At 36.6% G+C, this 23,033-nt stretch overlaps 1 protein-coding gene across 2 annotated transcripts; it reads right to left on the bottom strand.

Moving 5' to 3' along the window:
* Window positions 1-500: 500 nt before the first annotated feature.
* Window positions 501-22,631, bottom strand: LOC115628778 (ubiquitin carboxyl-terminal hydrolase 43). Of its 2 annotated transcripts, XM_030524992.1 has the most exons (7): window positions 21,514-22,631; window positions 7,459-7,539; window positions 5,111-5,314; window positions 4,774-5,043; window positions 2,789-4,682; window positions 1,758-2,728; window positions 501-1,696 (listed from the first exon to the last, which is right to left on the bottom strand). In XM_030524992.1, exons 1-7 carry the CDS (start codon window positions 22,255-22,257, stop codon window positions 1,646-1,648), a joined length of 4,215 nt encoding a protein of 1,404 aa, XP_030380852.1. In that variant the 5' UTR covers window positions 22,258-22,631; the 3' UTR covers window positions 501-1,645. The 2 variants fall into 2 exon arrangements, with proteins under 2 accessions (XP_030380852.1, XP_030380854.1); XM_030524994.1 differs by lacking the exon at window positions 7,459-7,539 and having other exon boundaries at window positions 21,514-22,630.
* Window positions 22,632-23,033: the final 402 nt, after the last annotated feature.

Raw genomic sequence — 23,033 nt, forward strand, 5'->3', positions numbered from 1 at the left:
TTCATTACATATGTACAGGAGTTATGATATTAGTGATTTTCCAAGTAAGCGACTTTTATAATTAAACAAGAATGAAATGCTAAGCTCCAGCGTGTTCAACTCTTAAAAAGCCTGTACCCACTACATTTGTTGAATAAAATAAAATAATAGAACCATGTATGTGCGCAGGCCAGACGCCAGATATCATCCATCGTGTCGAACAGCTTAAATTTGCAGTTTTCTTTTGTACTCTTTCTTAATTGAATTTGATTTATTAATTTATTTCATGATAGCCTTTAAAAAAACAAAATTTTGTCTAAAAACTTGCATATTTAGACAAACTAAACGTATTGTATATTTATATAAACTTTTTTTTTGTTTGAGAATTGAATTTTTAAAATTATAATTTAAATGAAGACACGGTATTTGGTTTTATTTTGCATATTTTCGTTTTATTTGAAAATCATATTTCATGTTCAACAATTTCACAATTCATGAATACAATGAACATACTCGCCTCATCGATGATTTTTACATAGTTATACGTATTTATGTGTGTGTATGTATAGTATATATATGTATGTATATATAAAGTACATGTACTTTATGTAAACAATGTTTCAAGAGTCTTTAAACATTTTTTTATCAATATGGTTTGGTTTAATGCTTTTTTATATATAATTTACACATTGTATTTTAAAACTTACCACCTTTTACTTGGCTGGATACAACTCTTTGAATATTTATGAACAAAGTTAATTGGGAGGGAGTTGTGTGTGTGTGTGTTTGTGTAAATGTAAAAGTTTTAAAAATGGGCAATGCTCGGATATAAATTTTAGTTGAAATGAAAATACATTTATAGTATTGTGTAGTTAGAAACTTGGTTTCGTGTTTAAACCCAAACATATGCCTTGCACTTTTGCGTTAAAAAATACAACTATAGGTATTTTTGTATACATATCTATATATCATTTTGTTTGAAAAATCAAATTTAATCATCTTGTACTCTCTACTGAATAAATAAATACGTAGGTATTTGTAAAAATAATGTAATGTCAATCGTTTAAATCGTTGGCTCTTCTTTTGGAGCACCATTCTTAGTTGTGCACATTCGTAGTATTAATTGTTAGATGGACCAACGGATGGCAAGACGCCATCAGTTGGCATCAATAAATAGACTTAAATACGAATTTGAAACATTTATCAACTTTGAACTTAATGCAATATTGCCACTAGCATATATGTTTATACTTAAAGGTATGTATGTAAGTATATACAAATTATTAATTGTATATCTGTTTATAAATGTTTGTGTAGTTTCGCAAATATGCACAATTTGCATAAGACGCGCTTTTAGAAACTGAACTGACACTTTAAAGTAAACGTTGCTGTATAACATCACCATCTTCATCATAATCAACATCGGTACAGATTATATATATATATATATGTATGTATATATAAGAAATTGTACACATATATATATATATATATATATGTATATATAAAGTAAACTTTTCACTTATGACTATAGTGCGTTTTGTGTCTATGCTCTGCAATTCACACATGCGCATTTTTTCATATATCAGACATATGCACAGCCCCCATCCATAGGGGGCCCAGTTGTGTCTGCCTAGAAGCTAAAATATCGTAACGTTGTCGAAATCTAATTCTTCGGTGAAACAGTTATGAGTTTGTGAGGCGTTACGGGCGATATCTGCGAATATAGACAAAATATAGTTAAATATTTTCCAACCAAATGTAGGCTTCTGACTTACCCATAAAGAACGGCCCATATATGTGTCATCATCGTCCTCCAATAAACCCGCCGCACCACGATGATGATGGCTTTGTTGGTCAATAAAGAGCAGCGTATCTTTGCTGCATGTGTTGGCCGAGTTTCGGAGAAGCGAGCACAATGTCTCGCTGCATTCGCGCAATTTGTAATTTGAGCTGGTGGAGAAGGAATGCCGCAAGCTAAGACTGGCCGCTGTGGCCTGATGTTGAGTGTGTGCCGTGGAGTTCTCCACAGCCGATACACTGGAACGTGATCCATGCCAGTTATTATAGTTGTGATTGCAATGGTTGTGGTTGTGCAGCGCATGGCGTGACAATTGTAATTCGTGGCCGCCGGCCCCGCCACAATAACTTTTTAAACTGGACGACAGCTGCTGTGTGGCGGCATTGGCATGCGAACTGTTGTTGCCATTGCCGTTGAGCATTACAGAAGCAGCAACTGATGCCGAACTCATATGACCATTGAATTTCGTTTGCAACGTTGAGGCAGCATGCACTGAGGTGCTCAATGAACGCGGTGAGGAGCGCGAGGACAACGACGTGCTGGACGATGACGATGTGGAGGCTGAAAGCGTGGGCGAAGCGGCATGTCCATTGGTAAGGCTCTCGATCACTGGATCACTAACGCTCTGAGTATTGGGCTCCACTATCAGCTTTGTTGGTGAGCTGCGCTCGTTCGCAGTCAGTGGCAGTTCATTGATCTCTGTGCAGTCCTCGTCCATGGCAAATATTTGGGCACAATCATCGATAGCAGCTACAACGGCAGTGTTCTCCGGCAATGCTGTTTCCGCGCTAATCTCTGCTTTGATTTTCACATCCTCGTGGCCATCACGCTCGCTAGCATCACCATCGGCATCTGCAAATGCTATTTCCTCAATGTTGAGCAGCTCATGAGTCTTGGTGGCCGGCGGCTCAGGTATTTCCATAACTGCAGCTTCAACAGCATTTGTAACTATAAGAGGCAATTGATTATTATATATTGAAGCCGAAATTCTGTAAAATTGTAGCTTACCTTCATCGATCTCACAACCAACTTTGGGAATCGCCACTGGCTTTGATTGAGCCTTCTCGGGTAGCAATGCGACTGGCTCAACCGATTCGCTATTGCCGTTGGTCGCCTCTAGCTTAATCACGTCCTTATTGTCCTTGCTCGCGGGTGTTGGTGCGATGCGCGAAACCCAATGATCACCAGAGTTGGAACTGGAGCCTGAGCATTCACCTGCATCGACGCTACGTCGCTGATAGAACAGCATGTAGGCCTCATTGTTGATGATCTCCTCCTCGATGGCATCCTCGGGAACTTTGCTGACGCGTTGATCATCGAATTTGTACCATTGGCGATCGTAGGGATTCTTGCAGGCTGCCGTATAATGTCCGGTCTCTAGGGTGTCTCCTTGATGATAGCAAACGGCATACAAGTCGTAGCGGGTGTCCTTCTGCTCGCCCCGCGAGTTAAGAGTAGAGGAGCGTGAGTCGTTAGATCGCGTCTTCTTCCAGGGATTGGCGCGATAGTTTGATGAAGCTGACAACGGATCTAGCGCCATTGAGCTGTTGCTTTCATTGACGCCGCGCGCCAAATGAGGCGACATATCAAAGGCGTTCAAAGGAAATTTCACCATCGTTGTCAGCTTGGCCGCCTGAGGACCCTTCACCTGATGCTGGCGGAAACGCTTGAAGTGCACAACCAATATGTCAGGCAAAGACCACAGTCCGAGCGTCTTCACCACCGGCAAATACTGTTGGCAATGCGGACAACGCCACGCATCCTCAGCACTGAGCGTTTCGGCCTTTGTATAATGTTCCAAACATTGTTCCAGCGTTAAAGCGGCGCTGTTGTTGAATTTACTGGCATTTAAGCGGGCCACACTCTCGTGCTCCACAACAACATCCTCCAGCTGCTGCATGTCTGCAAAGTAGGCCTCGGGCATGCTCCATTCCAGCAGCACTTTAATGTGCTGCGGCCCAGCCTCCGTTGAGAGCACGGACAGGGCCATGTCAATCATTTCGGTGAGTAGTGGATGCTCGACTTGCTCCAAATACGTGTCCGGATCGGCAGATGGATCCTGCAGGCGAATCTTGAACATGTCCGTTAGTGGTGTCGTATAGGCAAACACCTCCGGCTTCAGCAGCGCAGACATTTCGCGCAGCATCCGTTTCTGCAGGTCCGTGTATGAGCAATCCCGGGGCGCCTTCATGCTGAATGGTGCACCAAAACGTTCGCAACTTTCGGGCATTGTTTTGGGAGTATCTTTGCCAATATCTTCCACACTCTTTTTATGTCTATGCACATTGGCCACCAGCAGCAAAAGATCTGCTGAATGAGCCGGAGCCGGAGCTGGTATGGTCGTGGGCGGTGCTACAGACTTCTCAGTCCCTTCTTTTGATGTCAGTGGCGTAGCCTTTGGCGGGATGGACATCGTTTTAGTGTTGGCTTCCGTGCCTTTGCTTGGCTCTGGCACCTCAATACAGTAAATATTCTCAATGCTGCTCAACGTCTCCACCGGTTGTGAATCGTAGAACACGCGAGTGAAACCTTCGGCATTCAAATCGACCAGCACCATGCGACCAGCAGCAATGCCCGTGTCCGTTTGCAGTTGTTCCCGCAGGGCAACAATAGGAGAGCCGGCGGGAACACGCAGACCCATTTTTAGCTGGCGCGGCTTTTGCGACGAGCGGCTGGCCGCATAGACGACAGTCACAAAGATCGTTTGTTGCGATAGCTGCGGCAGCTGCACAGAAATGCAGTGGAAAGGATCGAAGGTGTTCGACTGCTTCTTGCAGCGCGGACAGGTGAGTGAGGAGCGAAATTGTGCCTGGAACACGGCCTGTACAAATGAGTTGTTGCACCGTATGTGATTGGCCAGCGTCTCGGCGGCAATTATCTCATCGGAGCGGCCATAGGAGTTCTGCAATATGGGGCAACAATTAATAAGATACATTTAAAAGTCGTATACAACTAATTCATTGTGCGGTAGGTTAAAATTTAAAACTACCTACCTTAATGCTCTTGTAGCGTCGCTTACTCGCCGTGTTTAGATCCTCGTGCACCTTGTCCAACAGCCAGAAGAGAAACTCCTGGGCATCGTGCTGCGTGGAGCTGCGGAATTGTGTGCCGTATCGGTCGACGACAGCCTTAAAGCTAGTGCTGTGATCGCTCTCGTTTTTACAGGTCCACAGCGCCTTCAGGACGTTAGCCAGCTGCTCGGTCAACTCGCCCTTGGTTCCGAATTTACGTGAATTGATTTTGTTCCGACGCTTCAAGTCAGCCTGCAATAAAAAGAATTCAAGTTTACGGGGCTACTTCATATGGCTGCCTACTTCAAATACTACATACCTTGTATTGATCCAACACAAAATACTCGGCCAGTATGTCCGTGTGACTGAGACACTGGAGCACCGCATTCATGAAGCAAGTATTGCCGTGGTTCTTTAGCCCCATGACACCAGGTGTCTGATCGGGGGGCCACTGATACCCACCAATGGGTGGCACTCGTTCGGCTCCCGCTGTCGTCATGGCAGCCTGACCGTGTTTGTTCGCCTGTAAGACACGTTTTCGAGAATAAGTTACTAATTGATGCTGGTTTAAAGAATAAATGTACAAGTTTTCAGCGGTTTCAAGCAACTCGAACTGCCCGCTGTTGATGTATAAACATGTATTGAGTTTCAATTTAATTTCCAATTAAAAACTGTAAACCATTGCGCCAATTTGTTTGTGTGGTATTCGCATTGAAAAATATTAGCAAAAAAAGAAAACCAAATCGAAACGCCATAAAACAAGCGATTACACTCTTAATGGTGGAGGCATTAAAAAGATATGTATTGCCATTCCACTATTATACTTAATAATTGCATAGGATGGCGCGATTCGAAGTAATGGATAAATGGATTGGAAAGTAATAATACTACCAAACCAATCGATAAGACGAATCACTTAGTAAAAAAACAATGAAAAAACTCTGCAACATATTATATAGTATGTACGTCTAAAAAATGATTTCAATGGAACAAAATGAAAAGTCTTTGGAAAACTTCAGCATATATGATCAAGTGCTTAGAAGTATAGTAAAACTAAAATTTCTAGATCAAATATAAAGATAATAAAAAAATAAGATAATATCTATAAATGTGTCTTGACGAGTCTTTATTAAAATAATGCAGTTTGTTTTAATATTTTTTCATGTTGAGTATTCCATTGATTTTCATTATTATTAATAGTTTTGCAAATAAATTATTTAGAGACTTAAACAACTTTTTTAAATTATATTTTCCTGGCACCAGTTTCTGAACAGAAAATAAACAAAGGGCTGTGCTTTCAAATCAAATTTGCAAAAATATTTATAAACCATGTTTAAATAAATAACAAGAAAAATATTGTTTAAAAGTCAATTAAAAGCAGACATTTTCGTATAAAACAAATAGAAAGCGCATATTTGTAAAAGTGCAAACAAAAATTCATATTTGTGGTTCAAATACATATACATACAAAAATAAATATATGCAATATATATATATATAAAAAATGTATCATTGCACAATAACAAAAATTAATGTGTATTTAAATTAATTTTGAGTCAAAAAATACTCCCACTACTCTACTAAAATGGTTTCAATTAAAAAAAAACATTGAAAAGTGCATGTGAACAAATTTAATTAATTTTTAAGACAATCGAATGTATTGGAAGTGGGTTGAAATATTATTCTGTATAAATGAAATTAAATATTTAATTCGGTGGCGAAGACATCTGAAATGCCTTTTTTGTACAAGTATTTTTGAGCGTCAAACTGTTTGCTCATTGCACTTCAAAATTAACACACAAACATTTTTTCGTTTTAAGTTGTATATAATGTTATAAAAGTAAATTTAAAATAGCTTATTGGGAGGTCAAGCGGAGCACGTGTCGTAAAATGGACGCACAAGTCAATGGTTTTATATTATAAAGTCGCTTTTAAAGCAACTGAAGTGCATCAAAAGTGTTGCCTATGCGCTCAGGTGCTCTTTCCCTATTTTGGAATACATGTACTCGTAATGTGTTTTGTAAATTATGAAATTGCCACACAAATGAAATGCAATACTCAGCCCAGTACACAGCAATAAAGTGTGTGCGTATGTGTTGCATAGGCATGAGCCAGCAAGAGGTCAATGCCAAGACATATTTTTGAGAAATGCATGATAATGACAAACAATACTGTATGTACTATGAACGAGTACTCGTATATGGATATGGTTGTCTGAACAGTGCGCCTGACACATTCTACCAATCAATATATTTAGCAAAACCAAAGCCTCAGCAAAATTCAATGAAATCAATATGTGGAAAAGAGTAAGCGTGAAATGCAAAAACAAAAATAAAAGCCAAAGAAGCGGCCACATGAGCAAATATTAAAATCAAAGCCGGTTTTAAGCCAAAAAGCCCACGCAGGTCTTCAGGCGCTGAAGAAAAAATAAACATAAATAACGAACTCGAACAAAATGGCAAAGAAAAGAGCACCGAACCAATAAGTGGCTAAAGGCTAAGCCCAAAATAAATCGACAATCGTGGGCGGAGGCGTGCGGGCGTGTAAATAAGGCACCACACATGATCATGACATTAGGAGGAGAAGGTATTGGCCCAAGCATAGAAATTGTAAACAATAATAAGCACATATGTAAGTATGTGTGTATAAAGGTTTGAATGTATGTACCTCTTTTCTACGCCAACATCCGGTGTAAAAAGGCACGATTTCTATGAACGCTGTGCCGCCTGTTGAGTTCGGTTTAGAAGGCTAATAACAACGGAGCAGATTATTAAAAGAGAGAAAGAGAAAGAGAGAGATCGAAACGCATTATGCAAAAGCTAATATTTAAACGTTAGGTATCATTAATCTCTAAGCTACTATAAATTGTGCTTAAAATAATGTCAAACCTCACCGCTGAGTTCAATATTTGCCTAATTCAATGCCGCATTGAAATCGAAATCATTATTATTCACCAACCACTTATCTAAATATAACACAATGACGCGACAATTTGTTCAAGTTGCAGCCATGCAGTCATACCAGGCGTCGGAAATACATATATAGCTATTCGTACAAACATACAAATATCCAGATCTATGTATGCTTGTTTATAAATATGTAATTAGGCGAGCTCTGTCTGAAAGCTGCACTTTGCTTTGAAACTCAATATAGGCGCGCGGGCAAAATAATATATGCTTTTTGCTTGACTCTGGGCTGGTCTGGTCAACACAATTAGAAGCTAATGTGGCTTATGCCACATGGATGCAACATAAAAGGGGCGCTTGCAATGCCACCTGATCTAATTATTGCAACAACAAAACGTTGCACCATTTGTTAATGATTGTCTGTTGGTGGTCGTGCATGGCGCTTGTCCTGCAGTCAATAATTGAATTATTGCCTGTACTTCAGAGTTCGAGAGAGCTTGAAACGAACTATTTATGGGCCAGCTAATTAGAATTAAAAGGAGCACTAAAAATAAAATTGCTCATATTTTACAGTAAAATACGAATTGGCTAGATTTTTAAATGTAGACTGAGAATGCATCGGCAATATATAAACTTGTTTTTTGTTTTACCAAACATTTTTGAATTTTTATACCTAGATAATTAATTGAAGCTGTTATAATTTTCAAAAAGCAATTGACAATCGTCATAGTATGAACAAAAATGAGCACTTTTGGGTATAGGATATTAAAAATATATAAATAAGTGGATGAACCAATTCCCTAGAAACAAACGGCCCGTATTATTTGGTGCCTTTCCTATCTATAACGCCTAATGCAAAGTAATGAAGATAAAGGACACTGAATGAAGATAGATGTGGCAGCTCTGGCTAACGGCTGGATTCAAGTGGCAGCCTTAGCTTATGGCTAAAATTGAGTGGCAGCCCAAGCCAACGGAAATATATGGAGTGCAGCCAACTTCATTGTTTAGAGTAATACTTCCATGCAAACAAGAACGTCTATCTTTGTGTTCTAACAACTCCAAAGTGTATCTTGTGTAAGCGAAACAATAAATAGGAATACTAAATTTCCACATATACTATATCATCCGAGCAAGATTTCATACCTCGCGTCCCCTTTACACTTAAATATTAACTACTACTTCTTATTGAAATCTATTTGGTTATTAATACCAGTACAGAATTTTATAGTCTAATCCAATCGTACTTTAAATTTTAAGTACAATTGAGAGTATCATCATTATTATCTCACAACGAATTGTGTTTAATTTAGTAATTAAACCTGCATCTTCCAGAAGATTCTCTGAATAACATAACTAAGCATTAAAGAGCTGTTTCCCTTTTTTTTTTAAACACTTCGCAACAAACATTGTTCTAACACTATTTGTATGGCGACGAAACGTCAAGTTCTGAATTATTGCCGGCGTGCTCTGACACATAACTAAACAAATATATATCTATACCTATAAAATACATATTATTATAACCAGATGACAAATACTTGTGCACAATTTCTCACATCACAATATGACAGCAACAAGTTATTGCTATTGTTATTTTGTATTAGAGCAGAACTTTGACGACAGCAACATTGTTTTGATACTTCCACTGTTCGTGATGCAATTGTTATTGTCTTTCTATCGAAATTGGCTTTGAACTGGGCATGTTTTTCCATTTCACAAATACAAAGTGAGATATATTTATGTATGTAATTGAGCTGTAGGTGTAGTTTTCACAGGTTGACAATGCTTGTTGCATGTTTCTGAATGCAGGAACTATTTAGAAATTACTAATCTAATTAGCTACTTATTGATAATCATAGTTGTGTACTTAAGCAGCTGGGAACTCAAACTAGAACATTTAAAGTGCATTTATCAATTTTAAATGTTACGTTAACTTGAGTCAAAGATAAGAAGTTTTTGTGTATTAATCGAAAGGTAAGTCTTTAATTTCTAATAGTTGATCGTTATTTAAACCAAAGCCAATGTTGCAATATCGTTAGGTGCGACAATAAACAAAAAATTAGTTTTACAAAAGATTCTTAAATCATATCGATTCCATTAGCTGATGTCGATGTAAGTGATTTAAGATGACTTACGGAGCAACAGATCTTGCAATGGTTGAGCTACTTAGTTTTGCTTTACGTCTACTTGTATAGTTTGTCAGATATATTTTAGTTATCTGACAAGCCTCTTATTCACCTTATAAATAAAAACAACGTAGCAAGTATAGTATATAAGTGAAGCTTATATATAAATTTCCTGCCTTAATATGCATGGCACATTTATTTAAGTTTCAGTTAGAAATGTGATATTTAAGTGATAGGATTTGAAAATATTCACTTCTATTACAGATATTTAGCTCTAATCGTTGAATTTAATTTTCTAAAATTTCCCCAAAAAAAAGTATACGAAGAAGCAAAGTTGACTTGATTAATGCATAATCAGCAAAATTTTTAATTTATTCAGCAAAAGATTAAAATTTGTAGATGCTCACCGGTCAGAAATTTAGCGCTTAAGCCAGAGCAGCTACTCTTTAAAAAATCTGGGCACGAATTTAAGCAGCTTGGTTCATTAAAACCCTAATGATGTAAGCCGCGTCTAAGCCAGTTTAAGCCTTAAGGAGGTGGGGCGCAACAAATAAATATTTTAACATTTTTCAACGTCTGCGCTTTAATTCGCATAAAGTGTGTTGCTTTTAAAAAAGTTCAATTTTTTATTAATAGTATTCAAACGGACATATGGCGCGTCACAATAAGTGAATTGAATGGAATTTTCTTAAATACAATAAATGTGGTTGTGTGTGTGTGTGTATATGTTTGTGTGTATAGTTGCTAGTGACCTAATCGCGAGGCCAGTCCCGCGTGTTTTTGTGGCAATATTTAAAGCATTTCTCACACAGCTGGAGACGACAACGCTCTAGACGTTGCGCATACGCCCCGTCTACCCGACAACGGAGAGCAACTTTTTCTTCTTTATACCCTTCAATTGAGCTAAAAGGGCATGCACGGTTGGGAAACATGCAGGGATTATAAACTTACTTAATACTTACGATACAACAAAGTTGTCATAATATATTTACGTTTATTGAACAATAATACTATATCAAAAGTAACACTATATTAACTAATTTTAAATGAACACAAAAGAATTCCCAGTAAATTTCGAGACCCTTTTTTAATTAATACTTAATGGCATATAAGGAGAAACATCAACTTTCAATTATAATTATAATATAAGGAGAAACACTTCCCACTTTTAATTTTTCAGATCTCATATGTGAGTATGTTTCGTTGAAAATTCGTATATTTTCGAAATTGCGAACAATAATTGAGTTATTCGATAAAACAGCTTCAGGACAATAATTTTGGAATAAAATGTCAGCTTAACAATTCTGTTTCCACATGAATTGATCAAACTAGCCTGAATATTTGCTCACGATAAAGTTTTTTAGAAATAACTTTACTGTTTGTGGAGATTATTCTTCTCCTCTTATCAGGCACAACACAGAAAAGGGTGTATATAGCTTCAATGCAGCTGAAGCTAGCTTTTTAGATATTTCTTTTATTTTAAAAATGTTTTTGTTAATTGAGCAGCCGGGCCAAAGAATAGCAGAGAAGTCGCCACTTGTCTCAATTTACTGCAGCAATTTTATCATCACCATTATTATTTATAAATTTGAGCGCATTTCTTATGTTTATTTATTTTCATTTATATTTATCATTTAGCCTAACTGACGCGACTTTGCTTTGGAAATTGATGCGATGTACTTATGTACTTATATTTGTCGATTTATATTGTACATGTATGCACATTTCTATGTGTTTGCAGTTTTTGTTTGCATTTATACTGCCTAGGTTGCGAAATTATATATATCGAGTTATATTTACAATTGGGGTGTCGAATATGCTTCACTAAAAAAAAAATTCCGTTGGCTAAATGTTTATACATACTCTAAAGCCTGCTATCAGGCATATACACATGTATGTATACTATATATACTTGTAGATAATGTTTCGCCTAGTGCTGATATTATTTTGTTTGCGCAATGCAAAAGAAAATTGTTAAGCAAGACAACGACAAAAATTGCCTACAAGTGGCGTAGTCATGTAAGAAATTGTAACGAGGTTTACTGCTGTTGTTGTAGCTTTACGTTTTATTAAATAATTGTAAATAATTGAAGATAATTGTTGTAGTACTTGTTAGTTTTGTTGCCGCCATTTGGCGCACATGCCAATGACGTTATTAAACATTTTCATTGGACTTTAAGATACACAAGCCAGTCAAAATGATTGACAAACTGACCGAATGCCATGAAAACATGAATGAGCGAACAAATGACTGTGTCGTCGTGTATGCTGAACGAAGCCGCATTGTTTAGTACGTAAATAATACACAGTCGGGTAGTTGGCCTAACAAAACTTCAAACTCAATTTCAATCTAGGGTTGTTCTACCGGTTCGACGACTCGACGACAGCATTGTGGTATTTATTAATGGGCGTCTCTTGAATGAATGATTCGCATATTTCCGTACGAGCGATTTTACATTTTCAGTTACATTGGGCTAACGATTAACGGCTACTTAGAATTTGCGAAAATATTTCTAACAACAAATTGAGGTTAGGCGTGGGTGTGGCTGCAGACATCGCCAGTTCCGAACTAATCAAAACTTTATGTGCTCATGATAACTCAGTTGAGGCGCTAAAAACAATCACGTGCTCAAGCAGAAATTGATTTGAAATCAAACATGCTGACGTGATGTTTGTTTACCGATAGGGAGAGTTGTGGACATGAATTCTTGGTAAAAATTAACGCTGAATAGCAAACACCAACATGCAAATTATACTAGTTGGCTCTCTCAGATCGAACTTGACTTTAGGACCATTTTAGAAACGTGATTGAAAATTGGCCAGCACGACAAAACGAAACACTCTGGCCATATATCATATTTTTGTGCTTTTATCTTAGCGCAATTTTGCAAACAATTAACATTGAATATCTATCTAGAAACCATCACCATATTGTATTTTTTATATGGTTTTTTGACAAATTTAGTTGGTTGCTAATATATTGTTGTCATAAAAGAGTGATAATGACCATGAATAATAGTGACATAAATGGTTATTATTCTTAGCGAAATGTAATACTGTACGATTTCTCTTCATAATAAATACTTGAATTGGTTTTAGTTAGCTAGGCTATGAGCTCATATAGCGCCAATATTTATTGTATCATATCGAATATTTGTTGGACAATTGCGATGAATAATAGGATTGAACCGAAGTTATTTTATACTGCATCCTAATATTGTATACTTTTTAACAAAATCAAGAGGATCATATATATTAATATATATATTAAGATATGATCATAGAATTTCTTCTTGTATAAAAGGTTAACAATTTTGTTGAAAAAGCTGACATATGTGCCATGAAATATTTGTACATTTGTGATGAATCAATCGTTTTCGACACAAGCGATTGATTTCGTTTTTTGCTCCATGCAAATCAAGTTTTAGAATCTAACTATAGTATGTATGTTGAAAAGTTTAATTTAAAAAAATGTAAACTCGACTTTCATTTCGTAGAACCTAAAAGGTTTACAAAAATGGAGCGTGCATTTGTTAAAATATCAGATGACATTTATTATTAATTTGCTTATTACTAGCACAAGCAAATCTACAAAAGTTATATTCATAGCTAAATCGAGACAAACGGCATCCCCGGCTCGCCCACAACTGGAAATGTACGTTTAGTTAGGTAAGTATTCATAAGTAGATGTTTGTATGTTTGTACATATCTGGCCATTACGTGAACGTTTGGGAAACTTCAGACAGTTGCTAGTCAAGGTTGACCGCAAGCTCTCTAATCAGCACCTTGATATTTCGTTTGGCGCTGTGCGAATTTTTCGCTTATCAACCCTCTAGGTTGATATAGGCACACGCGTAGATAGCTTTGATGCTAAGTATGTACACATGTATGTACATTGAAAATTATTTACATACAAGTTAAGTAAGCACCCCGACAATGTCGTTCATTGCACGGGCTGGCAAAGAATTGCTGTCACTTTAATATGAACTGAGATGCCCTGCACTTAATTATTCAACGAAAATAATCATTTTAATGGTTTTTTTATCACAGCATTACGGCAACAAATAGACGAGAGATCGGAGGGCGAGAGGGGTACGAGCATCACCAGACAAGTTGATGACAGCCTTAAAATTATAGTGCCATATATAAGTACACGCTCATACAACCAAACAAACATATGTATATATAATAGGGATTGTGTGTGTATGAATTTATAAATGTAATTACCGCCGTTGAATTGTACAAAAAGTTAGCAGAGTGACGTAAATTTCGGGTAGACAGATACGTGTACATACTTTCACACATACAGACTTAATACATATTATTGCTTTGTTGTCATTATTGTTGTAATTTTCTATGCAATGCCCAGCGATGCGAATATGACATACTCGTACATTAGGGTGGACTTTTTTTAAGAGGAAATGTTCGTAATAAGTACAAAAGAGAAAAAACAAAACGCCGAATCTGTAAGACAAGTGTGCACTTGTATTAAACAAAAAATAGTTTACAATTTGTAAAGCGATAAGAAATGGGATTGGCTACTTTGAAGAAGAAGACTTAGACTCATACAGACTCGGAATATTTCCAAGTATATGTCTTTATGTATATATGTATGTATATACTAAAAAGGTTACAATTTCAATTGTCTTGAGGTAAATGCCAATTTTTTGTGTCAATACTATTCCAGATCTAGGCGTACAGAGGCTGAAACAGACAAGTTGATTAAAGAAAATTTATTTAATGACTGGGCGTATTATACATCCCTACATTAATGCTTTTTAGGTTCTGCGCCCTCCAATGTCAACCTTTAAGACATTCCGTGCAGGGTCTACACAATGGTTCATATAATTCAGTTTATGATCAGTAGTATGCACAAATAGAACTTCATGTTATAGTACAAAATATTAAACAGTAATAAACGCTATAAAATTTAGTTTAAAAAATGAATAAAACCAAACAAATTATTAAAGAGTTAATAGTAAATAAAGCTTAATAATAATTAATATATATTTTAAGAATCGCAACTGGCTTATCAAAAACAAACAAAACTATTGGAAAACATTGACATAAATAGATTAGAACTTTTCTAGAACTAAAACGCTAAGACTTTCAACCCGAATTTCGCTATCTTTGTCTGCAAAAGTCTTGAAAATATGGCCTCCAGATTTTATAGCCAGTCTAATGACAACAAGTACGTATACATACATACATACGTATATATGTAGAGTTAAGCGTGGGCGGTTTAAAAATCAAAACTGTACCATTACCTAACCACATAGATTACACATCGTAGAGTGCAAAACGGCTCCAGCCCCAGATATTTAATTTGTGAAAATTGTGACATTAGATGAAATGCATAGTTTTGTAGAAAATTTCAAAGAATTTTTTTATTTTTTGCGCTCGTCAGTTAGTGGCATGTTCGCAACTATTTTTAAATTGCAGTTGCAAATATGATGGCCTGCTTTTGGTGTTTAATTTTTTGTTGCGAATATACAAGCACATGAAATATTTACATGCAGCCATACACACCTATAGTATATATGTATGTATATGTAAGTATGTATGCTTGTATGTGCAAAAAGATACATGTGTGTACGAAATAACATTTTCAATTAGTTTGATCTCAATTGATTTTACCTTGAAAGCGAATTCAAAGAGCGCAACAGGCACTAACAGTGCCAGAGAGAGCAGAACAAATGTGAGGTAGACGATATTGAGTGTGTGTGTGTGTGTGTGTGTGAGAGAAGGAGACAAGCCATAATTTGCACAAACGGCAAAAAAAAAACGCGGATACACACACATAGAAAAAACGGCAAAAGTTACGTGTGTGTTTGCGGAAATACGGGGCCCGGTAGCGCACTTGAATATCATAGAAAATCAGCAAACAAATGGACAGGCTGACAGATAGAGGGACAAACACATGTACATCATATACATTTGTACAGTGGCGGTTAGAAAAATATAACGGCCGTAACTGAAAATATTTTTCTTATGTTTTTCATTATTTTTTCCTTATTAAAAGCATTTCAGTTTTTACAACGAAAGTTTCTTTGTTGATAGCGCAAATTTGAGAGTAGACTGCTAAATGAAACGTTAATCAAAACAACACTTACTATATTTATAGAGATAACGGAATTAAACATTGGTACTTAGTGCAGCTTGGTTCTCTGAGCAACAGCGGGGACAGTAGATTCGGATTCTCAAAAAAAGTGTAAGCACATTTAATAGTTAGTTGGTGCCAACAAATGATGTGCCATAAACTATTCAAAGTCTTAAAGACCTCATAGTTTATATATGTATGTATGTACGTTCCTTAAAGAAATTGTTCTTCACTTTATATAATAAGTTATTTCTTTGCAATGGTACGTTAAAAAGTTGCCTGGATTGCTTGGGTGGTGTCGACGATAAAAGCGCCATCACGCACAGATTCCCTTAAACAGTTCTGTTTGTTTAACCACAGCTGTGCAAATGTATTTACATGTGCACATACATAAATGTATGTATGCTTAACGTATTTGAGCACTTGGAAAGCGCAAAATACATTCACACACACATACATGCGCTCACATAAACGTACATAGACAAATTGCTGTATTTTAGCGCGTTGTTACGTCCTAATCTCAACATCAACAAGTGCAGCAGCAACAGCAACAACAACTACAAAGACAGTAGCTTAACTTGTTTGTATGTTCATGTGTGCGCGCGCGTGGGTGACTAGTGAATCGAAATAACGCCGCATAGCTCACGGAAATGAGCAACCGCAAATTCACGGCACCCACAAAAGTCACAACCGGCAACACTCTGCCCACCGCCAGCCCCCTCATCAAAGCTTCACCATGTAGCGCATGTACAAAAAGCAAAAACTGCACTCTCTCTCTCTCTCTCACACACACACACACCTGTCAATCACGTGTAACCATGTGAGAGCTTATAGCGACAATCGTTTCGGGACAGATAGGTTAGACTTAAGTTTTTATACGGACACGAGTCGGACTTTTTCGAGTCTATTAGGCGGATTACAGAGAGATATACATATGCATGCTTACATACCTACTTATGAATGAGTTTGACGTGACAACAGATTAAAAGTTTCTAATTTACAAACATTTTTGCTAAGTATTGAAAAAAAAAGCATCGATATGGGGAACGATTATTTTTTATAACCCTTTCTAAAAATCTGGAATATTAGTTTTATTCAAGCTAAATAAGTTATATTTCAATTGAAATATTCTTTACTTTTAACCAAAACTTTTTTTTTCAAAATTTATATATTTATATAATTACAAAGTTACCAAATTGTACCAACAGACAAAAAAAAAACAAATACGAGTATTGATAACTTTTACAAGGCTTTCAATTTCTTAGGTTTCCATCTTGTCGGTCGCATTCCATAAATATTCTTTCATTGTTTAGAAGTTTTTTTTGTGAACCATCCGTTTTCTTTTTTTTTTTTGTTTATAAATGCAATAATACACGTGAATTAAAAAAAATTTGATAAAAATAATTGTTTACTCGGATTGGACTTAAATATGTATCATATAGCCATATAGGTTTCCAGAGAAACAATCGGTCGTAAATTCATTTTCAAACCATATAGTGTATTTTTTATTGAAACAAAGAGAACCTCCAATTCTTTCACATGTTGTTATCTTGTTGCTATATTTGTCCCATAAAAAGGGGCTTGGCCTTACACAAAATGAATGCCGGCTGGTTTGAGATAATTTCGTTTATATAATACGCAAAGTCAATGGCGGCTCTATAGCATTACTGAAACTTTTGTGAAATGTTCGCCTGCGTATTTGTTTGGAATCTGAATTATAAACTTCGAGAGGAAATTAGGGCTTCGAAGCAGACTAATAAGATATAAAATAAAACATTAAATTATTTTCTAATGTTTAACAAACTTCGAGCCTGCTACTTCCAACAAATCTGACTAAAATGAAAAAGAGCATTTAAGATTATGAGTGACTCGGATACCGCATTGCAGTTTATTTATTTACAAATGCACTGTCAATTACACGCGTTGAGGGTTGGCCTTAGCTCCTAGTTAACTCAGCTGCCGCTCAGTTGGTTGGCATTTCAAGTGGCATTTCAATTTTTGCCACAAACACACAAAATACATATTTACACACAATTATATATATTGTATATACAATACATAATATTTTGTTTGCTTGAGATATTACAATAAGCCCACGTCAAAAACATTATCAGAATTTTAATAAGGCGCCAATTGTAGCAATGTTATACTCGTAGTTGTGTTTATACCCTGTACATGGGTGTATTATGTTTTTATAAGTGAAAAATGCAAGTGGCCGAAATTTATACACAGATGCCTTATAACATATGCATGTTTGTGCAGTACGAGGCAATTCTTTTTCCTCTGATGCACCCCCACTCCATCATTATTAATGATTATCCATAACCTTGTTCGTATAAGCACATAGATCTCAGAGACAGTAAAAGCTAGAGATACCAAATTTTGCAGACAGCCTTATATGAATATGTGTTGAATTTTTCTTCTTCTCCTCTTAGCGGCCTTTCATAACTCCTATAATTCTTAGAATTTTTTATTTAAATTTGTTAATTAAAAATTGTTACGGTTTTTTAAACAGTTTTATTTATTGCTTATTATTTTAAATATTGTTTTTTTTTTTTTATTTGTAGAATCATTCTACACATATTTACAGGATATTTCAAAGTCGGAGCAACCGATTAGCGCTTTCACTTGTTTTAACCTGCTGTTTCTCTCACTTCCCTCTGTCCCTCCCTCTCCCATTGTCACGCTTGTCTCTCATTATTTAAATACAACCGATGTAAGATGCTTAAAGCGTGAATCATAAAGTTGACTCTAACTTGTGGTGATTACTAAAGTGTTCAAAAGTTCAGTTTACCTAATTTCGAATGCTAATCGGCGGATCAATATAAGGCTTTTATACAATACAAGTGAATGGAATACCTTGTCGATTATTCAACGAACAACTGAATGACTGACATAGAAATGTAGATAGTACATGCATTGCAACAGCTAGTATGAGTGGTTTTAAAAATTCTGGATTAATGATTTTATTAGCTCTAGCAAAAACGAGAACTGATTGGAATGCAATCGAAATGGATGAGCAAGTACAGTAGAATCAAACTCACTAGACTAATGGATACCCTGACTTAGTATATATAAGTCATATTAGTATGTATAATTAATATGTATAAACTCTTCCTTTCTCGGACCTAGGAGAATCAGGATGCCAACTTTGGTTATTATAGCTTTTATAGTTTCTGAGATCCTTGACGGACGGACGGACATGTCTAGATCGATTTCTCTCGTCATGCTGATTCAGAATATATATACTTTATGTGGTCGGAGATGCTTCCTTCTGCATGTTACATACTTTGCACAAACCTAATATACCCTTTTTACCCTACGGGTACAGGGTATAAAAAGAAAATATTTGAAGGCCACAAATGTCTATCTATCTATCTGAATTGTAGTACACAAAGTTTGAATGATTAAAGCATTAATTCATTTAATATATGTATAGTAAGTTGATATTATATCATATTTTGTTATTTAATAAAACGATATATACAGTTTATAAATTATATTCGGTAAGCTCTGAACACAATTCCGACGTACACCTATGCTATTGAAACTGTACAACATATGTCTCTATTGATTTTTATTTTTCATTTAATTTTTTTAAATAATAATAAAAATATTCTGTAATTTGTGGGTACAGCGTACTTAAGTGTTTGGTCCGCTTGACTCTAGCAATCCTTTCTTGTTTGTTAGAAAAATATTACACTCTTAGTCACTCTTAATATAATGTTGACTAATTTACGCTATTTTGAAGGCAAATCGGGGGATTAATGTAACAAATAAAGCCATTAAGCAATAATAAGTGAATTGAACACCTTGTCGATCGTTCTACGGACAATTGGATGAATCGTTTCGCATTAATTAAAACGAGCGTGCTTTGCAAAATGCAACTACATTCTCACTATTCAGTTTAGTTCTTATTTTTTATAAGCGTTCCATAGAAGTGTAAATGTATTTATAAACTATTTTTAAACAAAGGTTGAATAGAATAATGTTAATTAGTCACACTGGTACCTGTCATGGTGAATTAGTGTGCTCACATTTATATATTTTGCATGAAGGGTATGCAAAATTCTGAAAAACACGTGTACATACATACATACACATGTATGTATGTACATATGTATTTGTGTAGATGACGATGAACAGCAATAACAATTTCAGAGCCAGACGTCGTGTCGCTCACAAGTTGTGAATTTGAAATTCAGTTACTGTTACTTCGTATTATCATTAAAAATTCAGGGTGCGAAAAGGTCGTGCGCTAAGGTCTTGCCCTCTACAATTAATCGAGAAATTTAATTCACGAAACAACAACAATTCTAAATATGTGCATGAATATACAGAGTATGTCTCTGTGTGTATGTACATATGTACATACATTTTGTTATTAGAGCAAATTCAATTCAACTCAATTCAATTCAATGATGATGCTGAAAGCTGCATTGCATTCCTGCTGATAGAATGGAATGTTGCCCCACAAATGAGGAGCAGGGAGGGGCTACCAAGTGTATACATACATATTTGTATGTATGTACAGTATGTATTTTTGTTTGCTTGTGTGTATGCGTCTTGCACTGGTCTGAGGCTCTTTGTTGTTGGTTGCCTTTGACAAAGCGTGGCACACATTTAACAGCTCTCGCCTCCAGTCAGCTGTTTCCATTGTCTCTATGCTCCAACAGCTTCAACGACCTAAGCTTTTGTTGTTGCTACATTGCTGTTATTGGCGTTGTTGCTACTGTTGTTGTTTTGTTTATTTGCCTAAAAAACGCTGGCGCAGCAATAAATGCCGCCAACATTTACACAAAGTTATTTGAACAATTGCAAGCAAAACAAAAGCTAATACCTCATCCCTCCACCCACGACGCAACTCCCCACCAACATTCGTTCCAGTGTACACCCACGACAGGGGGGTGTGTTGCTGTGTGTCCAAAATGAAAATGGCAGCAATTGTTTAAAAATAAAATTAATTTCCAAGTGCTGTCGCATAATAATTAAAATATATAAAAAACAAAAAGAAAGAAAGCAAACAAATAAGCCTCATTGTATGGGCGATAGTCGTCCGTCGTCTCTTATCAGCACGCAAATATATGACTCAGCAAACAAAGCAAGCACAACAACAACAACGACAACAGAATTTGTGCCGTACATGGAAACGTGGCAATTGACGATTTGGCCAGCGATGTCAGCCTAGTGGGTGTCATTGATGGTTACCAGCATGTCAAGCAGGATATCCACACTCAGTCACACATACATACAAACATATATACACACACACGTACATTTGTATGTGCAGCTTTTAAATTTTAATGAGCTGTACGAAAAGAAAGCAAGCTGCAAAGTTCAAGTCGCGGTGTTGACAAAGACAACAATACAAACAAAACAAAACTTAACGATAAACCATTTTAAACGACGGTTTATAAATAAATACACACACATATACAAATTACACAGCCATAGACATTCCTTTCTTTCGATAAGCCGACTTGGCTTGCGGCCGCAATAGAGTGCAAATTTATTTAAGACTAACAATGATTATTTAAAAAAAAAAGGAGGGTATACATATACATATAAATTATATTGCTTGAAAACTTACGCCAACATTTACTGTTGCACTCAAATGCTGCGCAATGCGATTGAGAAATTTCCTGAAGGACGAGCGACGCAACACACGTGCATGATTGCCGGCAGCACGCTTGTTGTTGTTACTGCTGCTATTGTTGTTGTTGTTGCTAGTACTATTGCGAATGTTGTTGCTCATACTTGTATTGTTGACAGCCTGTGTGGAGCGATTGCCATTGGTGTCCTTGCACATAATCGCATCATCGTAGCTGTTTAATGATATTATGCTGCCGCTACGTCCCCTCGCCCCACTCACACAGGACGATATGGCAGTACTGCTTCCGCCACCACCACTACCGCCACTACCTTCTTTGCTCGACATGGCCGTCTTCAGTTTGCGAGACCAACCAAACGGATTGCGTGGCATGGAGAAGGCGCGCCGTATCTTCTTGGCGGCATTTGTAGCCAGAGTGGAGGCTTGGGTTGCAGGAATGATTAGCACTTGAGGCGTTGTTGGCGTTGGCGTTGCCGTTGTTGCTGCAATGGTCACAACATGCGTGGGCTGTGATGACAGCGTCTTCGACTTTTGATCCGTTTGTTCTTGTTGTTGTTGTTGTTCAGCTGTACTTGTATTCGATTGCTGCTGCTCCTCCTCCACTATTTTTTGCGTTGGTGTTGTTGCTAATGTTGTTGTTGTGGCATTTCTGTGGGTGGCGCCCGCTGCTGGCACAGGCACTGCGGCGTCGCCATCGTTTTGTTGTTGCTCTTTTGTGCCCATTTCCGAATTAACGCGCTTTGTTTTGTCACATAAAGTAATTGCACTGAGAATTTGTTGATGTTTTAGTAAACGGAATTGACTTTATTAGCAGTAGATTTCACTTTTTAATGCACTTTTACAATACGAAAATCTTTTTTCGTTCCCTTGCTTGTCTGCTTCTTCTTCTTCTCCTTCTATAGTGTTGGTGACCCACTCACTCTTCGAGACTTTTTCACGCCACGCGTATGCAAATACTTTCACTTTTTTACAACAAACCAAACCACACACAAAATAAATATTGCCAATAACATTTGCAAAATAAGCTCTGCATTAGCCGTAATTTGTACGCTTCGTTTTATTACATCTTCTTTTTCAATAATGTCCGACAATCCGACAACCTCCTTTTACCGACTTTACTTGCGCTTTGGTGCAAAGCAAACACAACCTTAAGTCTAGTGTGACCACCTAATTTTATTTTAATAAAGGTTTTGTTCTTGGTACATAGAAAACGAACGGCCACATTAATAAACTTTATTTACCACGACTTACCTTACTCACCATACCGTAAAATATCGGTCCAGCAATCGATGACGCTGAACATCGATATATTGTACCATAGCAGCAATGCGGACAAATGGCAGTTAGGCCACTGTTTAGCTCAAATTTTCGTTTGAACAATGAAAGTACTATAGACAGTAATATGGTGTAATGTATATACAAACATATGTGTATGTCCCATATATATGTACTACACTATAAATACAGCTGCGCAACAGGAATGTAGCCAAACAATATTT

Source organism: Scaptodrosophila lebanonensis, unplaced genomic scaffold, assembly GCF_003285725.1.
Source record: "Scaptodrosophila lebanonensis strain 11010-0011.00,11010-0021.00 unplaced genomic scaffold, SlebRS2 tig00000001-arrow-pilon, whole genome shotgun sequence".
NCBI lineage: Eukaryota > Metazoa > Arthropoda > Insecta > Diptera > Drosophilidae > Scaptodrosophila > Scaptodrosophila lebanonensis.